This window comes from Brachyistius frenatus, unplaced genomic scaffold (genome assembly GCF_029030835.1).
Source record: "Brachyistius frenatus isolate BFR_SWC_R1_liver_20210118 unplaced genomic scaffold, ASM2903083v1 Contig_6, whole genome shotgun sequence".
Taxonomy (NCBI): Eukaryota; Metazoa; Chordata; class Actinopteri; family Embiotocidae; genus Brachyistius; species Brachyistius frenatus.
This window is the reverse complement of record NW_027210605.1, coordinates 8,768,163-8,782,836: the sequence shown is the minus strand read 5'-3', so window position 1 is coordinate 8,782,836 and position 14,674 is coordinate 8,768,163. Positions and strand designations below refer to the sequence as shown.

General features: G+C 38.9%; 1 protein-coding gene across 3 annotated transcripts in view; it reads right to left on the bottom strand.

Moving 5' to 3' along the window:
* The window catches only part of cntn3a.1 (contactin 3a, tandem duplicate 1), a 284,181-nt gene that overhangs the window by 4,447 nt on the left and 265,060 nt on the right, over positions 1–14,674 (bottom strand). For all 3 annotated transcript variants that reach the window (XM_069689053.1, XM_069689052.1, XM_069689054.1), the window contains 9 exons: positions 11,158–11,285; positions 7,854–8,029; positions 4,816–4,933; positions 3,434–3,592; positions 3,096–3,245; positions 2,190–2,260; positions 1,414–1,648; positions 496–611; positions 40–226 (listed from right to left, as the gene is read on the bottom strand). In XM_069689053.1, coding sequence (XP_069545154.1) covers positions 40–226; positions 496–611; positions 1,414–1,648; positions 2,190–2,260; positions 3,096–3,245; positions 3,434–3,592; positions 4,816–4,933; positions 7,854–8,029; positions 11,158–11,285 — 1,340 coding nt within the window. The remainder of the gene's footprint in view (positions 1–39; positions 227–495; positions 612–1,413; positions 1,649–2,189; positions 2,261–3,095; positions 3,246–3,433; positions 3,593–4,815; positions 4,934–7,853; positions 8,030–11,157; positions 11,286–14,674) is intronic.

Sequence of the window (14,674 nt, the reverse complement as noted above, 5' to 3'; positions counted from 1 at the left end):
AGTCATTCGCCAACACTGTCTTGTAAGAGAAGTCCTCACGTGGTTTCTTGGTTGTGACATTGACTATGCTACTCTGTGGACCCACTCCAGCGCTGTTATAGGCCTGCAGGGACATGTAATAGGTACTGCTGCCCTCCAGATCCCTGATGAGAGCTGAAGTTTTATTCCCCACTGTCCTGATCACACTGGCTGCTTCCGGCTTTTCCTTCTCGCCCCAGTACCGCAACTAGAAACAACAAAAATACACAGGTTACACTTCATCAGTTTGCATCTAATTTGTTACTAAATACTCCCATCTGCAATTGTACAATTGTGGGAATTAAACCTGGATAGCTCTCATAAATGGTGGTTTATTTCATAAATTAATATTACAGACACAAACACAAAAAGGTCATCACACTGTTATCTAATGAAATAATAACGGATTTAATGCCAGTAGCTGTTGCTCCACTATGTTTGTATGAGTCCTCTTGTGTGGGCATGTGTTGGTTTGACCTCGTAGCCTAGGATGCGTCTGCGGTTGTTGCTCCAGGACAGCGGCTTCCAGGTGACCTCTACCTCGGCTGCTGATACACTCCTCGCCTTCAGCCTCCCTGGAGCTCTGCTGGGCTCTGAAAGGCACACAGGGTAGTCAGGAGAGGGAAGAAAACATGGATTCACGACACCCACGTCCTCTGTTTGACTTGCTGAGAATTCTGCAGCTCCATCCAGTCTGTGGGGCGAAGCATTCACTGGAGCTTGTGTCACTCAAAAGTGTGATATGGTAACTTTATTTGGTGGTTTTATACAGCTCACAATACTCAGCAGTGTGTCTATAGCACTATTGTATTTAACAAAAAGCTTTATGTTTATTATTCATGTGATAATGATGATAATACTTTAATTTGAACTTGTTTATATTCATTATGTTCTTTTGCAGTCTCATACATCACAGACATAGACTGAAAATAACTGAAGGACCCTTTTTTTTAATAAACAAACAAACCTTGGGTATAAAAACGTAATTACCTTTCAGTTTTAGTGCCTAGTGTTTTCTGATAAAGACATTATTCTCTTGTTTTTATATGTGCCAACCAAGGCCACCACTGCCTGCAGGTGAGACAGTCGTCTATCAACTGAATATGATGTTACAGCCAATGAAGACTTGCATTCAAATCTCAGAAAGCAAAATATTTCCCTATAGCATTAAATATTCAGGACTAAATGTGCAACAATTTAGGAGTAGCTAGATAAAGGCTAAAATAAAGAGAATTGTGTTTTAAGCTTTCTTTTAGCTTCCCTGACATGTACTGATATCTAGTTTGTTCAACAGCTTTGGAGCAGAAGCGACAAAAGCTGCATCGCCAGATGTGTTGTACATTCCCCGAGATAAATTAACACATCCTCTGATGTATAGGTGTCATTTTTACACACCTTCCTCTGCTGAGTAGATGGTGGTCACCGGACTGAAAGGGCCTTCTCCCTTGTTGTTGTAAACCCCGACTTTGACTTGGTAAGGGGAGAAGGGAGGGATGCTCTCGTTCTTGAAGACATATCGAGAAGCCTCTGGAGACGTGACAGCAGCCTGCATCCAGCCCTGCGCCCCGAGTGGGCGGAAAGCCACCACGTATCCAAAGCCCGGACCGCTCTGCAGCTCCTCAGGAACAGGCTAAGGAGGTATGAGATGACTCAGAGGGATGACTCAAGAGAGACGAGCATGACTGATCGTACAGATAATACCTAAAAGAAATGCAGCTCTGCGCAGATTAGGACACTTGGCGGAATAGTTCTGAGGGCATTACTGTACTGCACGAACTTATCATTCTGTCTGGTAAAGTGTTTTTATAATGAATAATGAGGAGAAATAAAATAGAACCAGCCAAAGACAGTTGGAGAGTTATTATTCATATGCTCCTATCTTTTAACTTCAAAATTAATGTCAGACGCCCATACGATTGCAAAAACTAAAGGGGCATAAACATTTAAATTTCATTCCAGATGTGTTTTAAATCACCCAAAATGTGAACCGAATTGTTTTTCTACATTTCATTAATATATAAAAATTGGGTTTTTATTATAAAAATGTCTTTCAATTGTGTATTTAAATTTGCATGTAAGTAAAAACAGATTCACATCCACTTAATCTATCTGCTAAAACACAACAAAAAAAGGACAAAAAAATGATTACACATATGTAAATGCATGTTTACCTCCCAAGTGATGACCAGCTCCGAACGGCCTCCGCCACCACCGTTCACCCTCGCTGGAGTCACCCTGGGAACTAACAAATCCGACGCAGTGTTAAATGTGCAATTTGTATATTCATATATCTGCAATTCTAACTGAAAATATCCACAATCTCTCTTTTACTGAAAAAAGGTGTTGATATTGTACATGTTCAAAGTTTTCAAGAGTTACAACTTTCTCAAATTCGTACAATTTCCCATTTAATAATGGATGCCGACTTAAGTGACATCGCTTGGGGCAACTTACCAAAACTTTTTACAGCTCGCTCTTGGGCCATAAAAGGCTTTAGACAACTATTTTACATGGCCAGTGGGTCAGTTTTCATTAGACACTATATTGTGTTTCAAATTTACTGTGTAATTAGTACATCGTTTTTGTATTTATAAATGCGTGTAAGTATATGTAGGTGCACACAGTATGCTTGCATGTACTGCAAGTGTTATTATGTACAAAAACTCCTTTGATGGCTGCTTATTTGCTGTTATATGGGTGATTTAACTGTAAAATTTTAACATCAATTTCAATCTCCTTTGACAGATTTTATATGTGCTGGCTGTGAACTAAACAATAGTATTATGTTGTTTTTCCTTGAAACTATTGGACCAAACGTGCCTGGCATCAATGATGTTGTTGGTTCATTCATGTGTTATGTACATTGAGAAAGCAGAGATTTATCTGTAATACACTGGTACAATTATGTTTAGGATTGGATTTGAGTAGATTTTTTTCCAACATGTAAAGAACATGTGTTTGAAGGGATCTAATTGCTGTCTTGCAGTGGGTTCTTTCTACATGTATTGTGTATAATTTGGAAGCCATTTGTGTCACCGTTGGCAGCAGAAGAGCCGTAAGGAGCTTCTGATACTTACGCATTTCTTTGGTGCGGGCCTTTTTGGAGGGTTTGCTGGGCTCTCCTGTTCCTATGCTGTTGGTTGCCAAGACTCTGAACTCGTACTCCACCCAGGGACTCAAGTCAATGACAGTCGCTGACAGCTGCTTCCCCCCTAGCAGCTCAGGAACTGAGAGACATCACAGAAATAATCTTTCATCAAAGCCCCGCAAGATCTGCCACTGAAAGTTAGCCAAGTCATTTCATGTGTGGTGCTCGAAAAGGGTACCAGTCACACACACGCACTCCTTTTTATCTGCTCAGTAAACTTCACATTCACACAACCTACAGACAGACTGTCAGATGAAACCAGCCTACCGGTGGTAACTGCTTGCCACCCGAGAGAGAAGGGCGTTCTGGCCTGGATGGTGTAGCTGAGGATGGCGCTGTGGCTGTCCATCCCAGGTCCCCAGGACAGAGCGGCAGTGGTCTCTGTCATCTCGGTTACCTGACAGTCCACAGGGGGGCCTGGAGGACCTGCAAGGATAATTAGTGACAGTTTACTCGCACAGAATGATAAATACTGCCGAGATGAATGAAGACACGGGGCAGCAGAAAGGAGACAGAGTGGGTGGGCCGCGCTCAGAGCTTATGTAACAAAATGATGAGAGCCGCTTACACTTTCTGAAACTAGAGTGAAATACTGAACTACAAGCAATCCAAATTGCACTCTTTGTTTTATCACTGGCAATGCATCAAAACTATGAATGCCGAGCAAATCTCATTGCATCTTATGTCATTTCACTTTTTTTTGTGGTTCCCAATGAAGGGGTCTGTGTCTCTCCCAGGGTATGCAAGATAAATCAGCGTGATATCAAGATAATATACTCATAAGGAAAAGGACTTCTTTTTTTAAAAAATATTTATATTTACTTCTTTTAAAGATGACTGAAATTAAGTAATCTAAAAATATTATGAAGGCAGACCTCTCCTTTGTTAAAGTGTTCATCTCTCGTAAACTTATGTAACCTGTAATCACGGAGACACTGTTTCACTTTGAGAGGTCAGAAGTGGAGTGGAATTATACATCTGTGAACGGTGGTTCCACAATATAATGTATACCACTAACATGGGAACTAGGTTGTGCATTATTAAGCTATGCCATGCTTTAATTATAAACACCAAAGTAATTCTGTTTACCTTTCTTTATTCACTTTGTGATATAGAGTGGTAATAGGAACATTGTTACATTTCGGAGAAGGAACATGTTACAGCTTAGTCATACCCTCTGACTATCTGTATCTGTTTATGGTACAACATGTCACAAACACAAGATGTATTTATATATTTTTTTGGACAATAAATAGAGTGCATACAGGAACACGATAAAAATGATCTAATCTGCCTCATTTCCTCAATAAAAGCTCATTGTTAAAGGTGATGCTGAAAATCAATGGTGGAAACAGAACAACAAAATTACGAGTTAGAAGTGCATTGCATATTGTGTCATTTTAGTTACCAACAGGAGGTTGTGTATATAATGTGAGGAGTCCAAAAGAAGCAAAAAAAGACTATGCTATTGACAAAAGTCCATGCAAATGGTCCTTAACTTCAGCTCTTTTCCCATCAACTATCAAGTCACACAGTGTGCCATCATTTAAAAAAAATTTTTTTTTTTTTTTTAATATACATTAGTTCAGAAATTTGGACAATTGTGTGATGTAAGAGTTAACTTTTTTCTACATGAGGGACATCCTTACCTCTGACGACCACATCCGTGGCAATCGACACACTGTCCACCTTGGTCTGAACAGCGCAGGTGTATTTCCCAGCATGCCTCAGCTGAATGTTCCTGATCATAATGTCACCAGCTGACCGCTGTGGGTGCAGAAGTCAGGAGAAAATAAACACAAAAGAATAAATTAAAAAAACAGAGAAAAAGGTGCAATTCCAAGTTGCAAAATGGAGCGAAAGAACTGTAAAAACAAGTGCAAATGTCACAGGGATTTCTTTTGGCACTCAGTTTGTTACATTGCAGAAGAAGAAAGGCAATAGACAAGTCCAGGGACACACCAAATGAGTGAGTCCTGCTTTTCATGATCATTTATGAGGAAAGATTTTAGTGATTAATTAAAAAGCTTCTTTCAACTCTATCCCTTTTATTCTGCCTGATTCCATTTACTCTACAGACAACCATTCAATGCCAAATGCATTATTAGCTTTGAACTTTAAAGTTGGAGCTAGTATTAAGTGGATGTCTTATCTATGAACATAAGGAACTGTGAAACAGGATGAGACTCGATAATTACTTTGATGTATAATCAGGGACATTTTATGGGGACAGAAATTCAGTTACTCCAAGTCATTCACTCTTTGAAACTCCCTGCCATCATTAAAATAATATAGGGATGGAGCGGATCTCTCACTTTGGCAAATTTTATATACAGAAAGAAAAAAATAACCTCCACGCTTAAATATATAAATCAAGCGAGGCAGTAAGAAGCGCTACAAATACTGTAAACATCCGTTGTGTGGCTTTTAGACAAAGAATTAAAAGGTAAATGTCATCCTCCGCCCACAGCAAGTCGCATCTGCATCTACTAACTAGGCAGTGCAGTTGCTTCATGGTTGGGCTAATTTGTCATGGTGGATAAAACAAAGCGAAATACAAACTCAAATATATATATATATATAAAAAAAAGATATACATGTACAGACATGTTCTCTCTTATTTTTTGATAGTTTGCAATATTAAGTTGAAAATGCCGACTGTGTTTCCCTCAGGTTTGCTGATGAATCCTTCAAATCCCTTTCATCTTAAGTAGTATAACCACACTCTCTATCAGACATGAAATATTCAGTATTGGCTATTAGCTTTCAATTGGTAAGCCCATTTAGGTTTTTCTATTCCAGTTCATTAAAAATATCTTTTAATTTGAGTTAAAAGATTGATTTCATGGATAGACACTACAACTGCAACAAGAATGCATGAGTCATGTTTCTATGTGGAGCTGCAAAATGTTATGAAATTCACAAAACATGAGCGCTGTGTTGACACTGAGACTGGTGTAAATTTGTTGCTGCTGTCATACAGTTTCCCTGTTATTCAGCACCTGTATAATCCAGTAAATTCACTACCATCCATCCACCATCTATACCCACTTTATCCTTAATAGGGTCACAGGGGTCGCTGGAGTCTATCCCAGCTGACTTTGGGGGAAGGCAGTGTTGACCCAGTCCATCACAGGGCAAACACAGAAAGACAGACAGAAGACAGACAATCCTTCACGCTCACATTTACACCTACAGGTATGCACGCACCCACACAGGCATGGGGGGAACATGCAAACTGCCCCCAGCTGAGATATTCGCTACCAGTAGTCCTATATGATGTCGCTGCATTACAATACCTAATTAGGAAATATTATCATCACATGATTTATAATTTAGCCAAAACAATTTGGTTTTTTTTCCCTGTTTGTGGGCGGTAAAGTAGGGAATGGCATTTAAAGCAAAAATACTATTCAAAATTTGATGTTGTGTTGTTTCAGCATATTTCTGCAACAGAATACAGAAAAATATTTCAGTAATAACATAATAACATTCTTTATATTATATATTCTAATGTTTTATATAACTCACTCAGCAATTTAAATTTCTTCAGTTGACTCAGTGCTCAGCTGAAAAAGCGTATTTCATATCTATCTGTAACAGATGTCACAGTGTTGAACAGTAACATTCATATATTTGCAGCCCTTGAGTGCACAGTTGACTCCATTAATAGTAAAAAGCATGCAATGTTAAAAATACAAATACATTTTTTTTTTTTAGTTTTGATCAAAAGGTCGTACTCCTGCCACATGGGTCATGGAGGGTTGAGTGATGAGGTCATACACAAATGACATGTCGCTTGTTTCTCCACCACAAAAAGTCTGGGGAGTGTGAGGGTTTGGTGCGTCTAAATGAACAGCAGGGCAACACGCAATTATAAACCTTTTGTTGTTGTTTATGATCATGCCTACAAAAAACAAAAAAACAAGAGGTGATCTCGAAGCCAAGACCCCATAATTGCTTTTCCTAATTAAAAGATGATGATCAAATGTAACGCATGGCTGAGCACTGCATTATGACTTCCTTAGTTGCTGCTTTAGTCAACGGAGGAGGTGTTAGTAACAAGCAGAACAGGAAAAAAAAGAAAAAAAAAGAAACCTCAAACCAGCACGACTCATCATGAACAATATTTAAAGATGAGGCTGAGAGGACGCTTTAGAGAAATTAGATGTAAATGTGATTAAATATGTTAATTATAATGGCGCTCAACCAGTTTCCCTATGAGTCAGGTTGAACTAATTTATATGTGTAAAATCTTGTGGAACAAAAAGTTAGTGTTTGAAAGATTATTTGAGTATCATAGAGTAAAACTATTTATGTATGGCTTTGCTTTAAGCTCATTCTCAGATGCTGAAAGCTTTTATACATGCTGAAATAAAAAGCACAGTCACCACATCAAGTGGAAACATTTTCAAGAGGGTATAGAAGTACTTGATGTTACCCTACGCAAGAACCTGGTGCTTCAAATATATTCTATAGCTCTTCCATGAGTTGAAGGGTTATTTAAACAGCTCAAATCAGAAACGTGTGTGTGTGTGTGTGTGTGTGTGTGTGTGTGTGTGTGCTTTCTGAAGCCACCAGTTATGATTGTGATCTAAAGGGGGTGTTTATGCACAGCCTTAAGGCCACAACATCTCATATTTCCATAATGTTTTTCACTGATGCAAAGTCACACAGAGGCACTCACCCCACCAACTTTTTCAAAGTAAGCCCCGTGGCTTCCGAAGTGGATGAGCTGCTCGTTGAAGAACCAGGTGAACTTGAGGTCCAGCGTTGGGTCATGGGATACCTGACAGGGCAGCACAATGCTCTCACCTACAGTCACGTCCAGATGACCTGCTGGACTGGTAATTATAGTTGCCTCTGTGAACAAAGAGCATTATGTAGTTCAGCGCAAGTTTAATCAGGAAGACTATCGTTACGTTCATTCTTTCTCAATCAGCCTCTCCTGCTTCTTCTAATCACCTGACTATGGGTGTTTCAGGTAAACCGATCACACTATATACCAAGGTCTCAATTAGCCAATCATTTCATTGCTGTCAAACTTTAAATCAGTTCTCCTCTCTTCTGCATTAGCTGTCAGGTCTGGGTGGCCCACTGCGACCCTCCTCCACCCTTTTCCCCTCCAGTATGTATGACCGCTGCCCAGGTAGAGTTCATCAGAGTCCACTTCTCATGTCATCCAGATCTGCAGTCACGGACACTACCGACCTGCCAATTATTGTTGCATCTCAATGTCTTATCTTTCGCCACTCATCTAACCGGTTAACCAATAATTCAATTTGATTAATTCCATTACCACCATCACCTATGAGGGGTGGGGTTCGTGTACTGCGCAGTGCCTCACCCCGCTTTAAATCTAATGACATAACAATGGGGTCTCATAGCCAAAGACTCTCACATCCCTCACACTTCTCTCTGCTCCTGCATTTGACAATAACATTTTCTGTTCACTCAAATCGAGTCTCTCCTGATTAAATTAACATGGTGCCTTTCCTCTTCCAAACCGCATAGACACTCTGCTGTATAGTTATACACTTCTTCGAGTTAGCTTGTTCCCATTCCTTTATGTTTCCTGAACTTTGACTTTAAAGAATTGCAAAAACCTGCCACACTCAAAAACAAATCCTGTCCTCGAGACGTTAACCAAAAAGGACAAATTACATCGGACTCTGTCAGTGACCTTATATTGCATCTCTTGCTTTGAGTTTCAGAAACAGGAGCACGGTCCTAGATATGACTAAACAACAAAGAAGAAGCGAAATAAACAAACTAAAAGAAAATCTTCAGCACCGTTATCGTAGCTCAGTTCTGAGTATATAATTTGGCTCTGTTTATGGGAGACAAAAAGCCATCCTATTTCATCCTCCGCGTGGTGCAAATCAACATAATCTTTGGTCGTCTCGGCTGGGCGTGTCATTCAACAGCAGTGTGCTGCAAAGAATTCAGCACAGGCTGAGAGGCCCATACACCGGTCCACTTTGAATTATGCATGCATGTCATAAGCATCTAATGGACAGGCAAGCCAATGCAGCATGTCAGGGGGAGTAAAGGTCTATATTCAGCTCTGTCAAAACAAGCCAGCTTGTTTACCTCACACCCCCTAAGGAGAGCCGACTGGTCATGGTAGTGCATTCCAGGTGAGTCTTCGCAAAGTTTGGCACAGATGTAAAATGAGAGGAGCAAAACTTTCTGCCTTGGAATGCAAAGCTGTCAAGCTCATTTCCTGTTATGACTGGAAGGAAATCCACAAATTGGCTCTCATTCCTCACACAATACTCTCTGAATGGCAATTCTCTTTCTGTAAACCTATGGAGCAGCAGTATATATCCAAGCAGAGCTGCTTTTATTGTGTAGATAAGAGGAAGCTTGGAATGCATTTTTGAATTAGTCCGATAAATGCTGAGATGTGTCAATATGCCGAGCTATCCACATATGAGACGTTGAAATGTAAATAGTATGCCTGATAGTATACTAAAATAGTATGTCTGAGGTTCAGTTGAGTCAAAATAACTCGTCTGGGTAGAAGTGAAACATCAGCCATCAGCTGGTGAAGTCTTAGGAATGATTTAGCGCCAGGAAGCCAAGTGAAAAATACAATTAACTGCCATTAAATAGACAGAAAGAGAGAAAGCACACCACAGCAGCACATTTCTGACGCTGACAGAACATTGACTTTGATCACCTTTTACGTTAAAGTGGCAAATTATTTGCTTGCTTGTTTCCACATCAAGCAGTTGCCGACCAACAATACACATCATTTGGAGTTGTGTCTGTGTCCTAATAATAAATGATGAACATATTCACTCTCTTTTAGCTCTGCTTTGGTCTTTACCGAGTCCTCAGGAGTTCTTCCGCTGGTCACTAACTGTGTCTTTGTGTTGTTAATTAATTGCAGCCCTCATCAACAGCCTAAACTGTGAATAATGTTTCTTTAAAGATGTTACATTATTAATTCAGTGAGCAGAGGCTGGTAACACTGAGTATTGGCTGGATCAAACTCACAACACATAATATTAAATACATTTACTAGAAGCATGTCATACTTTATTCTACAATGTAGTTATATACCGGACCTTCCACCTGTGACCAATATTATCATTACACCTATTATGCATATACACTGTAAAAGACTCATTCGTATATGTTAAGAGGCTGCGGGGCAAGAAAAGAAAGCAAAATTGGGCTTCTATGCAAACCAATTTGCAATTCAAAAAACTTGTGAAGAGGAATCACCAAAAGGCATTTTGATAGAGCAGTGTTGTTGACTCTGCTCTTTAGAAAGACCTAGAAAATCCCTTGCACTGCAGAAGTGTGTGATTTAAAAGGATTGAAATCTTAAACAAACTGAGCAGTTCTATGAGCCACCGTGCGAAAAAACTATGAATTAAACATTGCAGGCGCATGAATGCAATGAGTCTCGTGCCTCGCTTCCTCCAGCTGCTGCCAATCAACTAATTGGACTGCATATTTGTCAGGTAAGAAGAGGTTAGTTTTAATAGGAACTCTGCTTCGCTGTTTGGTCATAAAGAAGGCAGTAATGGTCATTGTTCATTTTAAATGCAGCACTGGTCGGTCGGGTCTCAGCTCTGGTGTACACTGCCCGATTATTTATTGCGTATTACTCCGAAATAATAAATGATGTGTTCATTATTACAAAGGCAAGTGACAAAACCTGAAGAAGGACTGATGTTCAAATTGATTGAAAAAAATAATGAACTCTACAATTCCTAAAATACATGGCAAAAAGCAAACTCACTGGTGATGTATATTAGGTTTGGATTTGATGTAATTTAAGTAGTATTGTCTAAATAAATGAATTATTGTTGCAACTCTATTATGTACTGTAATATGGTGTAAGAGCAGCTGTTGCCAGGGTAACAATTAATGAGGGTATAATAAGAATAAACAAGCAATATCCAGCTGCCATTTACTACAGCGAACCAATAAAGGCTGATGTTTGAGGCTAACCTGGGAAAATATTATCTTACCTTTAACCAAGAGGCTGCCAGCACTGCTCGCTACTCCGAACTGGTTTCTGGCCACACATGTGTAGAGTCCAGCATCCATTTTAGTGACATTGGAAATCCGCAGGCTTCCAGTATCCAACACCATAACTCTGTAGGGAGTAAAAAGACAATGTCTCACTGACTTTTTTTATTCTAAGTGAATAAAAGCAGCAGGTTCAGACTCCTAAAACATTTTAACTTCAGCCTGGAGTTTATCTTTGTGAATTTTACTTTGCTCTTTCTGCTTCAGTTTGACATAGTAAAAGATCATTGTGAAGAGTTACAGTTTGATATGTCACCAACTGAGTTGGTAAGAACAGTGCAAGAACACTTTATAGGAGGAAAGTCCCATTTTGAGTTCATGGGAATATCAAGGGGGATCTACTCAAACTGTCTGAGCTGGTGTTGTGTTAGAAGCAGTGATTCAGCACACATAAATACACTATACATGATCATACTGCATGGTTGTTAGGCAACCTCATCCTAAATACACACATAATAAAGAGAAAGCACAATAACAATTAACAGAGCTGCAGCCTAAAATAAATCAATTTAAACCCTAATGTTAGGTTCATATGTACAGACTACCAGGAGCTCTGTAGCTATTCATTTGTAATCTGGTTAAATGCATTACTTAAGATCAAACCCGACTAGCTTTTGGAATTAATCCATTTGAGTCTTGCATGTGTCCGTAAAACATCACGAGCAGAAAAGCAAATAAGGTTCTCTGGTAATAACAGGAAGTTGGACCTCTGTGACATATTGCACCGGCAAATCCAAATTACCCCTATTCTCATTTAATTTGCTGCTGACATCGGTCAAGACGGACAGATTACATCTGACAGAGAGAGAGTACTGCTGCTAGCGCAGCACTCAATAAAGTATTTGAGTGATGTGAATCCAAATATGACAGATCTCCTCGTTCATCTTGCAGTTATCTTTTCCCATTTGGATTTCATCTGCTGACAGCCGTTTCATTGCACAGCGACAGTTAAATTCATCTTTGAGCGTTGTTTTTCTCACTTCACACAGCAGCTCATATTAAACTCAAATACCCTGCATTATCACTTGTGCTTTTAAAACCAACCACCAGTAACAATCAATCAGGAACTATTTTGTCAGCCATTTTATGTATTGGAGGAGTAACACAAGATGAATAACAAAATCTTAGAAATGTTGATGCTCATTCTGGAAACATTTAAAAAAAATTAAAAAAAAAAAAACATTTAAAGGAGAAAAGCATGCCCAAGTCAACAAGGCTTTGAACAGTGCGTACAGAAAACGGACCAAAACTTGTAAGGAAATAGGCACAACAACATTTTACTTTGCTGCATTTGTGGTGTAAATTGATTATAGTCAAGGATAGAGGATAAAAGAAGAAAACATTTCAGTGCAAAAGTTGTTAGGTGAGATCCGCACATGCCTGAGACACCCAAACACTTTATCAAAATGAAATGAATGACAAGGTCGCAGGTAATTGAGGTGCACAATAATAAAATTAATGGTTGGATTAATTCTATTTTCCATGTTGACAAAAAAAGCATTGCTTTGCCTCAGTGGAAAAACTGGCCACATGCTGCACAGAGAGCGCTCAGATTAAACTCTAAAAGGATTTATTCATGTTTTCAGCATGTAGATAGTGTCACAGAACCATTCATTTGAAACTCATAATTCATCAAAACATTAGCGTATATCACTATTACTAGCCTGGTTTAAACAAAATGATTCAGTTTTAATATCTGCGGGTCACATTTGGTCGTTTTGTCTGTTCTATTATCAAGGCGTTCCAGCTGGTTTAGCAAACACATTTTCCTTGTTCTCACTGCTTTGATCGCTCTTATTACTGGAGGTAATCTATCACATCCATTAAAAGACAGCATGATTGAAGTTTCTGCTTATGTACTGCATTCGCCGGCTTCACCTCATTGAAATAATTATTTACTGCTTCCAATTACTTTAAAAGGAGAATATTTGATTATCTTTTTTCCCACAGCAAATAGTTTCATAAATATGGTTTAAATGTGTTCCTTTACCGAGTAAAACACTTATCAACAATAAGCTCTAATTATACATAACTGAGCTTCATTTTCTGTTCATTGTTTTTACTAATTATAGCTGTGATTGACAGAAGTAAAAGTGAAGTAAAAACAGTGTTGTCTGCTGGGTATTTTTTTTATTTGTAAAAAAAATATATATATATTATTTTGGGTAGTACTGAGAAATTAGACAAGTTTCAATTAGCCATTGCTACACATGTCATGTCCCTTTTTGTGGTGATGATTTAACCTCAAGCAAAGTGTCACAATGTTATGTATTTTAATTGCTTTGAGATGATGTGACAGCTCAAAGAAGATCTTCTAAATAATTTGGGGTGAGATACAAAACCTCAAAATCAGTTAACATTCAATTCGATTTTAACTGATGTACACAACGTTAGTAGAATAATATTCTAGCAGCAATTGCCTGACAACACGAGAGAAAACTAGACAAAAAAAAAAAGGTCAGTTAACTTCACTGATCCTCAACGGGTATCTTTTGTACTTCTTGCACAGAGTAAAAATAACAACACAGGCAGGACAGGTTAGTTGTTACGCAGCCTGTCCCTCAGTTCTCATACTGAAGTCAAGAATCCTCCCTGCTGCGTTGCCCTTAAGCAAAACCGTCTTCACCAGCTCTGATCTCCCCAGAGGGGCAGACATGAAGAAAAATTCCCATCAGGGATCAATAAAATATCACACTGTTTTAAAAACTAATTCCCCTGTGCTAACAAGACAGCCAGTGCTTGTTAAACTAATAATTAATTTGGCCTGTCGTTATCAAAGTTATTACAAACGCGCAAAAACCATTAAGCCTCATGAGCACAAATTAATATTTCATGATGTGAAGCAGTTGTTACACTTAGATTTTGACTCCATGGATTAACTGACAAAAGGAGAGTATTCAGTCATTGCCATGTGTTGGGATTGAAGAGTAATTTGTCAAAGAAAGAAACTACAACACTGAATAAACATACAGAGCTGCTAGGAGATTTGTATTATTGACATTTCAGATGGATGCAAAGCAGAAAATGCTGCAGCTTCAACTCTTTAACAATGACAAGCTGCAGTGAAAAATCTGTCTGCAGTTCAGTCAGAAAGGTCACGACAGTTTGATCAAATTATATTCCAACAAATTTTGATTCTGCCTTTCAGCAACTTCCTGACCATATTTGTCTCCTATAAGAAATGAATTACCCCACTGATCAATGCCTTGCCGTGCCAGTCCTCACTAGAAGCTACAGTCTTATCTTATATACTGCATATAATAGTGTAATGGGGGTAGTCAGTGTTTCAAACATAACTGGTTTGTAAGAGCTCGAACACAACTCTCTAAAAGATCCCTTCAAGGCAGCGTGAACCTCCTAAAATGATCAAAAATGACCTGTGTCGCTGCATGAATTAAAATGCATTAGCCCCTTTTACAGTGCTCATTCCACAGGGAGCCAGGGGTATATTCTCCT